The sequence below is a fragment of the Lemur catta genome, chromosome 6 (genome assembly GCF_020740605.2).
Source record: "Lemur catta isolate mLemCat1 chromosome 6, mLemCat1.pri, whole genome shotgun sequence".
Classification (NCBI taxonomy): Eukaryota; Metazoa; Chordata; class Mammalia; order Primates; family Lemuridae; genus Lemur; species Lemur catta.
The window spans coordinates 91215852-91227686 of NC_059133.1; the positions used below are offsets into that span (position 1 = coordinate 91215852).

The following is an 11835-nucleotide window of genomic DNA, read 5'->3' on the forward strand; positions in this document are numbered from 1 at the left end:
AGAAAAGCTGATATCCAAGAGCATATGTGTTAGACTTATTCCCAAAATTGATCTTGTTAATAATATACCAAAGCACTTTCTAAAATAGCTACTCCTTCCTAAATAACTCTCATAACCATGAGTTTTTTAAATGATGTGGCCAGTGAACATACCACATAACTTCCAGATAAATCATGTTAACTTCAGCTTATATTATGTCTTATAGATCAGACTTATCTTGACTTATAATAAATTCATTAATAGGAAGAAATATTTGGGAAGACAGTAATATGAAACCTTATTTTTTAAAATCCCTAAGGCAAAGCAATAGTAGAAGTTATTGCGTACAAGAGCTGCACATGAGAATATTCTATCATCTACTGAAAGAAATCTCTAAAGAGAAGTGAGATTTAAAGACTTACTCAAATAATTAAGAAAAATAAGGAAATTAGAAGTATTTAGACTCCCTGTGGCAAAGGGAAAGTGAGTCGGCAGATCTAGCAGATTAATCAAAGAGTAAAGGAGACAGAAGCTCTAAGTATGTGAGAATTCCTGTTAGATAACTCACAGCAATGTAAGAAGTGTCCTATGAAACCTGTTGCTGTGAAGTGGCTATAGAACCATTCTAACAACATGCATATCTTCATCACTTCCTCCCCTCTCAGGCTCACGGCCTTTGTACTGAAGAGTTTTGCCCAGGCTCGAAACCACATCTTCATCGATGAAGCACACATCACCCAGGCCCTAACCTGGCTCGCCCAGAAGCAGAAGGGCAACGGCTGTTTCAGAAGCTCTGGGTCACTGTTCAACAATGCCATGAAGGTGAACCGTTCTGGAGCTAGTTTTGATTTGTCCGTTATGATAACTACAAGGATGAGGAGAGAAAGGAATAATGCAGAAATTCTTAAGGGAAAGTATCATAGAAAAATAAAACCCTGATAGCACCAAGAAAGAGAGGATGGAACTTAGGTTGGTTATAATATTTTGCCCCACAGGAATGGATGTGTGTAGGGATAAATTGCATGACACAGCAGATGGAAAAAGCTGATCAAGAGCATTCTCAGAAGTAGAATTACTCAAATCTCTTCCTCTCATGTTTACAGGGAGGAGTAGAAGACGAAGTGACCCTCTCCGCCTATATTACAATTGCTCTTCTGGAGATTCCTCTCCCAGTCACTGTAGGTACCACCTCATGCCTCCACTGAAGGTAGTTCTGGATGCATTGAAACTGCTTAGCTGCTCCCTGAACTACTATCCTACTAAAAGAACTGTCAGCTTTCCTTCTATGCAGTGTTAATGCTTCCCAGATGGATAGAGAATTTTGTCAATCCATTAAGAAAGGTTTTAGTGATGCCCCAGGATATTTCTCCACCCCTCCCCCAAAAAAATCCTAAAGTTATGCCTTTTGAATACGAAAATAACACAAAAAATACTATTCTCTCTATCATAAGAATGAGGAATAGATGGAAAAATGCATTTGAAAAACATCTGTGTGTTTACCTGGGAATGCTAGCACCCTGTTCACGTGGCTCAGCTCCCTTCCTGTGGTCCTTTCACAGCATCCTGTTGTCCGCAATGCCCTGTTCTGCCTGGAGTCAGCCTGGAAGTCAGCAAACGAAGGAGAAAGTGGCAGCCATGTCTACACCAAGGCGCTGTTGGCCTATGCTTTTGCCCTGGCAGGTAACCAGGACAAGAGGGCAGAAGTACTCAAATCCCTTAATGAGGAATCTGTGAAGAAAGGTAAGAGCAAACCTGAGATCCTTCTTCTGTCCCATGTTCTCTGTATCAAGAACTACACTGCAAAAACTCTCTGCTTCTACTTCCTGTGATCCCTGTCCCCTCTCTTCTTTTATCTATGTCATATATATTTTGTCCATATCATACTTTAATAAAATCTAATTCAATTTTTATAAAATTTAATCAAATCATACATCCAAAGATAAGAGGCAGTACAGCTGCTCCTCAACTTACGATGGGGTTATGTCCCAGTAAATCCATGGTGAGGTCAAAAAATCATTAAATCAAACCATCGTAACTTGGGGACCATCTGCACGTGCAGTAGTAAGAAGCTCAGCCTCTGGAGACTAGCTCCAGAATGTACCACTTGGGCAAGTCATTAACTTTTCTGTGTTTTAATTCCTTTATCAGTAAAATGAGGGTAATAATATTTACCTCATAGTGTTATTGTGAGTATTAAATAAGTTAACACATATGAAACACTTAGTATAGTATATGGCACGTAGTTAATGAAAGTATGAGCTATTATTACTAAAATAGCTGTTCTTAATATATACCCAACCCCTACACGGTATGTCATATCATCTTAAACATAAGGAAAAATTGATGGAGGTGACCCCATGAATAAACTCTGGTATTTTAAGCTCATTTAACCAAACCAATAATGTTGACCAATCTATTCATATTCACACAATACTTCTACATACACCATGGTCTATATGAAGGACTGAAGAGAAAAATAAAATGCAAATGATAAGATGTACAATAAAATACATTCAACATTTCTCTTTTGACAGTGCCATGAATTGTTTTTAAAATGTTTTGGGAAATATTTCAGATACACACAAAAAAGTAAAGAATAATTAGCAAACACCTGTATAACTCCTTCCCAGCTTAAGAAATAAAATATTAATATTACCAATGCAGGAAAAATCCCCTGTGTCCCTCTTCCACCCCCAGAGGTAATCATTATCCTGAATTTGTATTTTTGCTGCATATATATTCTTAAGTAATATTCATAATTTTTAGATTGTTTTCATCTTTAGATAAGCAGTATCACACTTTTGGATATTTCAGAAGCTTTTTTGTTTGTTTATTTGTTTGCCTTTTATTTTTTAAGTTCAACATTATGCTAATGAAGTCCTTGTATGCATGCTTATAGCTCTAGTTCATTAATTTTCACTGCTACATAATATATTACAGCATAAAAATAGGTCAATACTGAGTTTCTCCTCATGGATCTTTTCTTCTTATTTTTTACTATTGCAAACAGTGCTGCAATGAATACTCATGTGTCTCCTTGTGCATGTGTGTGAGTTTCCCCAAGTTATTCAATAAGTAAGGTGACTGATTAGTGGGCTAAGCACATCTTCCCCTTTGCTGAATATCGCCAAATCACTCTCCAAAGAGCAATTGACATCCCACAGCAGTGTATATTGATTGCCATTGTTTCATATCCATGTCAGCCGTTGGTATTTCAAGGATTACTGTATTTTTTTCCAATCTACTAATAAGTGTAAATTCCATTATTTCACATGATCTGTGATCCTCACAAGAAACCTCTAAGGACGGGCTTCATAGGAAATTTAACAAATTCCAGAAAAGTTCTAGATAACGTCAGAAATAGGAAAATAACCACAACCAGTGGGAGAACTTGCTCTGCCATTTCTTTCTCCCACCAACCCAACTATAGCAACTATTTGAAAACATAGATGGGTATAGGCCTCTGATCCCAGGACCATTACCTGTCTTAGCCAGGCTGAAACACACTGAGTTCATGTTTACATAGAAGGAAAAGCGTTATTAATATATAAGGTTCAAGAGATTACAATTGGAATGCAACCCTCACTTCAGCACGTACTTTTACTATGAATTAAATATGAATATGTGTCACTTACAAATATCTCTTTCTCACACCCAGACAATTCAGTCCATTGGGAGCGACCTGAGAAACCCAAGGCACAAGTGGGGCATTTTTACCAGCCCCAGGCTCCCTCTGCTGAGGTGGAGATGACGTCCTACGTGCTCCTCGCTTACCTCACAGCCCAGCCGACCCCCACCTCGGAGGACCTGACTTCTGCAACACACATTGTGAAGTGGATCACAAAGCAACAGAATTCCCAGGGCGGTTTCTCCTCCACCCAGGTTGGTGACTTGCCAGAACCTTTTACTTCAGGTAGCAAAAGATTTGAACAAGACAAATACACCTGCACCCCAGAATTCAGAGTTATGATCAGTCTCCTGTCTCCATTAACAGCTTTACCTCCCTAAAGCAGTAGTGGGGCACCAGCAGAATGAAGGAAATATCTCCTACCATTCTTCCGGAAATTCTAAGGGTCTCTTTCAAATTGTTCAGAGTAACTACTCAAAATCCAGCAATCTCTCCTTGCAAATCTGTCCATTCTTAGGTCCCCTTTAATGAGTTTCTTTTAAAGCTGACACATTTTGTGCTTCTCTTATCCAGCTCTTAATACACAAACATTTGTTCATCAGAAGCATAAAGAACCGTCTTTGTTCATTCAACCTCCTCAGCCTAACTATATAATCTTATATCTAAACAATCCATCAATATGTGCAGGGCAGGAATTCAGAGAATTTAGGTGTTAGCATATTCATGCTAAAAGAGAAGAGACTGTGACAAAATGGCATCCCATCCTTTTTATATTGTGTTTAAACTCTTATTTTTCCATATGAATGAAAAAAAGACTAAATAATTTTGTTAAAACATGTATCATTCATTTCTGAGAAATCCATTACTTGAAGGATGTCTTCCAGGTTCAGTGTTGATGAGTATTGAGAATATGGCACACCAAAGGAATCCACTGGGCAAAGGAAATATTCCAACAAAAAAGGGAAAGCCAAAAAATTAAAAATTAAAAATTAAAAAAAGGAAAGTCAAATAAAATGTAATTAAATCAAGAAAATAATTATAATATTCACCTTTTATTTCCTTGAAGAAACTGAAGCATGACCCTGATCATGGCTACAAAGAAGCCCAGGTTCCTGCAGGACACTGACTGCAGCAGCAGAGCAGAGTTTCATCTGGGGAGAGATGCAGGCTACACTTTGGGTGGGTGGTGGCAGATATAGGCACAGTTGTCAAGAAAGACATCTTTGGCAAATAGCTGATGCCAATAATGATTCCCATTCACATATATTTTCCATATTCTGTATCCATATATCTATAGAGAGAAAACAATCAATTCTCTGACAAGTAAAAATAAATGTCTAGAGCATATAGTCCAAGGTAGATATATGAATGTTACAGTTCTGTCATCTATCCAAAGATTATAATCAATCTTCAAGTTAGAGCTCTGCCTTATGACAGCTCATGTGGGCCTCTGGAAAATATCTCAGCCCTCAGAGGGTTACATACCTAAAAATAGGTTCTCTCACTCATCTCTTCCAGGACACAGTGGTGGCTCTCCATGCTTTGTCCAAATATGGAGCAGCCACTTTTACCAGGACTGGCAAGGCTGCACAGGTGACCGTCCAGTCTTCCAGGGCATTTTCCACCAAATTCCAAGTGGACAACAACAACCGCCTGTTACTACAGCAGGTCTCATTGCCAGAGCTGCCTGGGGAATACAGCACAAGAGTGACAGGAGAAGGCTGTGTCTACCTCCAGGTAAGACTCTTGGGCAGATGAGGACAGAGAGCAGATGGGGACAGTGCTTGTTCTCACCAATGTGTCCTACCTTGGAAAACAATGGGGCAAGTCAGAGAAAGATCTAGGGAACTTGAGAGGAATTTTGGGGAAGGGCGAGAAACAGACTTTGTCTTTAATGTTCCATAGACATCCCTGAAATTCAATATTGTCCCAGCAAAGGAAGAGTTCCCATTTGCTTTAGAGGTACAGACTCTACCCCAAACTTGTGATGGACCCAAAGCCCACACCAGCTTCCAGATCTCACTGAGTGTCAGGTAAGACCTTCTGATTGTATCACCTAATTCTGGGAATAACAACCAATCTTCTTACTGGGACTCTTCATTAAGTAAAGCAGTCCAACAGTAAATGTTTACGCTACATTTATTGAAAAAGCAATGTGTTCTCTTAACTTGATATAATAGAATTTCTCAATGATGTGGTTTACACTGTCCATCTTCTGCCTCCAGGACCTATTATTGCCCAACCTCATTATTTAAAGGTAATGAGTCCCCCCAGTAATAATGGAATAAAGAATATTACCCTTTGCCCCTGACCTGAATTCCTTCTAATGTAATGAAATCCCATATTATTCTTGCTTTATTCAGAACAGATCAAGAACTCTTAAAAAGCATGAATAGAAGAAAGTGGTAACTCTTTAGTTAGAATTCTATTGGCAATAAATAAATCTCAGGTTATATATAATATAATCAATTCTGGGGAAAAAGTACATTTATATGCAGCAATATTCAATAGCTACAGGGCTTACACAAAAGTATCTGTCCACAAGAATAACTTGGTTAGGGATACTATTCAGGAAGAACATTAGGATACACTTTATGTAATAAATAACTGGCACAAATTAGAATATGAAGCTCATGCAACACTTGTAGAGTCAGCCCCACACACTTGAAATTCTGATTCACCAGGTCTAGAGTAGGGCCTGGTCTCTGTGGCTTGAACAGGCTCCCTAAAAATTCTATACACAGCCAGTTTTCCAAACCACTTCAGTAGGATATTTGGGAAGACTTAAGTGTACCTTTTAGAGCTGTTGAGTGCTTAGCATAGACGGAGAAAAAGAGGACATTTAATAACACAGAAAACCCTAATTTCTTCCTCCCCTGCATCCTCAGTTACACTGGGAGCCGTCCTGCCTCCAACATGGCAATTGCTGATGTGAAGATGGTATCTGGTTTCATTCCTCTGAAACCAACAGTGAAAATGGTAGGTGTATTATAAGTCCAGAATGTCCTATTTTTTTAATGTTTTATTACCCCCAGACTAAAACAATACAAATAATAAAATACTATTAAATCATCTTCTATCAAAGACTTACACTTTCTCCAAACTCAGAAATATAATTTAGCATGTTTGCATGAGTGCCCACCATGTGCACAGAGCTTGCTAGGAGCCATGAGTACTAGGAAGAAAAGTCTGTAGGTTCCTGCTTTCGTGGAGCTTAGAATCTCATTAATAAGATAAAGCACAGAACATGAGCCAGTGAAAATGCTCTATTGGCGTAACTATAAGTATTACACAAGTTAAGAAAAAAATGAGATTACTGTAAGTTAGAGCAAGAAAAAAAGAAAGAAAACTCCTTCATGAAGGACTAGAATGTAAACTGAATCTTGAAATATGAGCAATTCCCAAGTTTCAGATATTTAGTTCCTTTTTCTTCAGAGAAATCAACTTTACATATAGATCATGTATTAAACTCTTTATCCAAATTACCTTTCATTTTTAATTTTACTGCCTTATGTCTTTACTTACAAAAAGTGCTCAAAGAAATTCTACCATCAGGCTTATTTTGGCAATAAAAAATGCTCTTTCTCTGCATACTCCAGGTGTTTCATTAACATTTGTGATGTTTTAATTTTCCTCAGCTTGAAAGATCTGACCATGTGAGCCGGACAGAAGTTAGCAACAACCATGTCTTGATTTACCTGGATAAGGTGAGAGCCCCGCCCATCTAGTTGTAAAAAATTATACATAGTAATCTCTCTTATGGGAGCATCTGGGAAGTGAGTGAATGCATTTTAGAAACATCACTTCCATGCTAAAAATTTGAGAATTCTAATATTAATTCCAATGAATGTTCTCCTTTCATTAATTTATATTTCACCTGGGATTGTAAGCAGAAATGGCTAATTGTAATATTGGGATAGGAATATTTCTAGGACCCTAGAAGCAAGAAATCCTCCACAGAGTGTGTTCATTATGTCTACAAGTTATTTTGAAAATGCTGAGTAATATAGGGAAGTAACCATTGTGATTAGTCAGTTATTCTACTAACATCCCATCAACAATATAAAAGGAGAAAGTGCTGTCAGTATCCACAAGGGCTTGGATCATAAAACAATAAGACCAGTCCACCAATAAACAATCTGGTTTTATAGATATGTGTGGTAGCATGGTTTATTCATGCATATATTGATGGGAATTATAGTTTATAAATTTTATAAAACTTAAACAAGGCTACAATGATCAAACTTTTAGATACCTCTTTGAGTCTACACAAGTATTTCTGCAAGACAAAGGGTGAAACTGTACCAAATCTCTGGATATTTAAAAATAGGTATAGCTAGTCAACCAATAAAAATCATGTATCATTCATAAACAGAGGCATGTGCTGGCACTGATGGAGGTATATGAGTTATGTTCGTTATTTAAGAAATAAACTCAGGAGGCTGAAGCAAGAGGATTGCTTGAGCCTGGGAGTTTGAGACCAGCCTAGACAACACAGTGAGGCCCTGTTTCTAAAAGAAACAAAAGAAAAGAAAAATAAATAATTTGGAGAATTTCTCATCCACTCTGAGGGATTTCTGCACAATTTAAGGATCCTGTAGTGTGCTGTTGGTTGATAAAATTTTTTCCCCAAAAGTAGATGAATAGTTAAACTTATTCAAAGAGAAAAGAAAGCTCCCCAGAAAGTCATTTAATTCCCTTTTGCTTTCTAGGTGTCAAATCAGACACTGAGCTTTTCCTTCATGGTTCTGCAAGATATTCCAGTACGAGACCTGAAACCAGCCATAGTGAAAGTCTATGATTACTATGAGACAGGTGAGTGTGAGTGATTTTCACATAGAAATTAAATCCCTAATCACAGAAATTTAGGCGTGAGAGATGTGTTGGGGCAATTTATTACATTAAGTGCCCTTGTCGCTTCATTTTGTCTCCATCAAGTCAGATTCTCCTCCTTTTGTCTTCTAGACATACATTTTAGAAACATTCCACGTTATAAATATATCAACTACTAATACAAAACACCTGTAAGATATTTAGTTCCCTGTTCATGAGTTAAAGCAACTATAGAACAATAGAAGAGTTAATTAAGTAGAATATCTGAAGTGTCCTTCAGGAGTTTGGGGTAAAAGAAAATATACTGTATTTGAAAGGGTAATATGAGGCAGCAAGCAATGCATCAGATGAATGTTGCTGACATATCTGATACAATATGGTTCTTCCTACAATGAAGATTCCTTCATTGACCTGTATCCAACAGATGTTTATTTTCCCTCTCACTTCACATAATGGTTTTTGTTTGTTTTTCAGATGAGTTTGCAACTGCTGAGTACAATGCTCCTTGCAGCAAAGGTAAGCAATTCGCACTCCCTCAAATACAGTCAGAATTCCTTTAGCTTGTCCCTCGAATCTCCTTCATAAAATTGTAGCTAACTATTTTTCATAGAGATCATGTTGCTCACACTGCATATTATACAGAAACACATTTATTGGAAAGGGCCACTGACTCTGTCAAACCTCAGGCAGTTCATAGGATTGCATGCTGGGCAATTATCTGTAATAGATTTCATTTTCCACTGTACCGATTGGGTTTCCGTAGGCACTATGCTACCCAGATCTGAGGGAAGGAATATTCTCTGCTCATGGAAACTGAAGTTCATCTTAATTTTTTTTCTTTCCACTATCACAGATCAAGGAAATGCTTGAAGACCCCATGAATGAAAAGTGTTTTTGCTGGAGTTTCTGTTCTCAGGACTCCACAAAAGACAAGTGTTGTTTTTTTGTTTTGGTTTGGTTTTTTATCTCCAAAGATTTGATGAATAAACTTTTTTTCTGGTCAATCTCTATCACCGTTTCTTCATTCATTCAATAAACATTTCCATATGATTCCCAGTAGAATCCTGAGATAAAAATCAGTAGCAATCAAGGTCTGAAGGACTTCGGAATATGAGAAATGTTACAGTGATGATGGTGTGAGCAGGCTTTGTGCAGGGGTTGCACGGTAAAGAAGAAAGTATTGGGTTACGTACTAGGAGAGTGTAAAGTGTGTTTGGTTACGCGAATACCCTAACAAAAAGCCAAAGAGTGGATTTTTATGAAAAAATAGAAGACTGACTTGACCAGAAAAGACTTTTCACATTAAAAAGAAGTAATGAAATACAAAGTTGAGTAGGTTATATTGGGAAGCAGCATAATTGATTGGGACATGACCTGAACTAGAAGTTATGTGTCCTAATTTAGATCCAAATCTGCCACTGACTGGTAAGAGTGATCAGTCAGTTAACCTTGGATCTCAGATTCAATATGGATGATGGACCAAAAATATTCATGGGGTGGTACATGCAGAGGCAAGTTTTCTCAGAAGAAAAAATATATATAACTCAAATCCCAAATAGGAGTACTGTATTGAAGCATTTTTCTTCTGGAACTTTAAGCCAGAATGAAAGGATAGCTATAAAGTGAAGGAGATATTCAGATGCAGAAATCAGAGATTTTACAATATCTAGTCTCTCTCTCTGTCTCTCTCTCTCTCTCTCATTTTCTTTGCAGTACGTATTGAAATCATTCATTATATGGAAGGGGAGGCTGAAGCTTCACGAGTTTGTAGAGAAGTGGGCAGGAGGGTAACACAGGAGGATTCAGAGCCAAGAGATTCTCTAGGGGCAGTGCTACGAGTCTTAGTCTTCATTTGGCATAAAATGGCAGTGGTTTGACATAAGATAAATGTGGATGTTATAAGCTAAGAACTTGAAAGGACTTTGAAGTTCAAGCAATCCTTAGCTCTGTGTTTAGGCTGGGCAAAAATAAAAAACAAAAGCTGTAACATATGATTTTTTTCTTTAGCTTGTTAATATGATGGATTACATTAATTAATTCTTGAATGTTGATTTAGCCTCGTATAACTGGAAGAAATCCCACTTTGCATTGTGTATGATTATTTTTACACATTTTTGAGTTTGATTTGCTAATGTTTTATTGAGGATTTTTGCATTTTTGTTCATAAGCGATATTGGTCTGTACTTTTCCTTTCTTGTAAGATCTTTCTCTAGTTTTAGTATTAGGGTAATGCTTGTCTCATAGAATGGATTAGAAAGTGTTCCTTCTGTTTCTCTTTCTTGGATGAGATTGTAGAGAATTGGTATCATTTCTTTAAATGTTTGGTAGAATTCACCACTGAACACATTTGGACCTAATGTTTTCTATTTTAGAAAGTTATTAATTATTTATCCAATTTATTTAATAGATACAAACCTATTCATATTATCAGTTTCTTTATGTAGGTATTTTAGCAGATTGTGTCTTTCAAGCAATTGGTTCATTTCATCTAAGTTATCAAATTTGCATAGAGTTAGTTATTCCTTTATTCTTCTCTCATTTCCATAGAATCATGGAATCAGTTGTAATGTCCCCTCTTTCATATTAGTAATTTGTGTCCTTTCTCTTTTTTTCTTGGTTAGCGTAGCTAGAGTCTTATCAATTTTATTGATCTTTTCTAAGAACCACCTTTTGGTTTAGTTGATTTTCTCTATTGATTTTCTGTTTTCAATTTCATTGATTTCTGCTTTTTTTAATTATTTCTTTAAGAAATTATTCTTCTGCTTACTTTAGATTTACTTCTTTTTCAAGTTTCCTAATGTGGAAACTTAGATTATTGATTCTAGATCTTTCTTTCTAATATATTCATTCAATGCTATAAAGTTCCCTCTAAGTAGTGCTTTTGCTACATTCCACAAATTTTAGTAACTTATCTTTTCATTTTTATTTAGCTCAACATGTTTTTAAATTTCTCTCAAGACTGCTTGTACGCATGTGTTATTTAGAAGTCTGTTATTCAATCTCCAAATATTTAAGGATTTTCTAGCTATCTTTCTGTTATTGACTTCTAATTTATTGCTACTGCTATCTTAGCACATACTTTGGATGGCTTCTATTCTTTTAGGTTTGTTTAGGTGTGTTTTGTTTACCAGGCTGTTGTCTATCTTTGTGGATGTTCCACATGAGCTTGAGAATGAGTGCTGTTGTTGAATCAGTATAAAGGTCAATTAGCTCTAGTTGATTGATGATGCTGTTCAATTCAACTATATTCTTGCTGATTTTCTTCCTGCTGAATCTGTCATTTACTTGTAAATTGATGTTGAAGTCTCCAACTGTAATAGCGGATTTGTATATTTTTCCTTGCAGTTCTATCAGTTTTGGCCTCCGTGTATTCTGACACTCTGTTATTAGGTATA

The 11835-nt window shown here is 36.7% G+C and overlaps 1 protein-coding gene across 1 annotated transcript in view; it reads left to right on the forward strand.

Moving 5' to 3' along the window:
* A2M (alpha-2-macroglobulin) overlaps positions 1-9444 on the forward strand; it is a 47923-nt gene extending 38479 nt beyond the window's left edge. The window contains exons 26-36 of the mRNA XM_045554372.1: positions 645-801; positions 1083-1157; positions 1539-1719; positions 3638-3861; positions 5126-5344; positions 5513-5640; positions 6496-6586; positions 7246-7314; positions 8320-8422; positions 8915-8956; positions 9294-9444. Coding sequence (XP_045410328.1) covers positions 645-801; positions 1083-1157; positions 1539-1719; positions 3638-3861; positions 5126-5344; positions 5513-5640; positions 6496-6586; positions 7246-7314; positions 8320-8422; positions 8915-8956; positions 9294-9310 — 1306 coding nt within the window. The 3' untranslated portion in view covers positions 9311-9444. The remainder of the gene's footprint in view (positions 1-644; positions 802-1082; positions 1158-1538; positions 1720-3637; positions 3862-5125; positions 5345-5512; positions 5641-6495; positions 6587-7245; positions 7315-8319; positions 8423-8914; positions 8957-9293) is intronic.
* The last annotated feature ends 2391 nt before the right edge of the window (positions 9445-11835 follow it).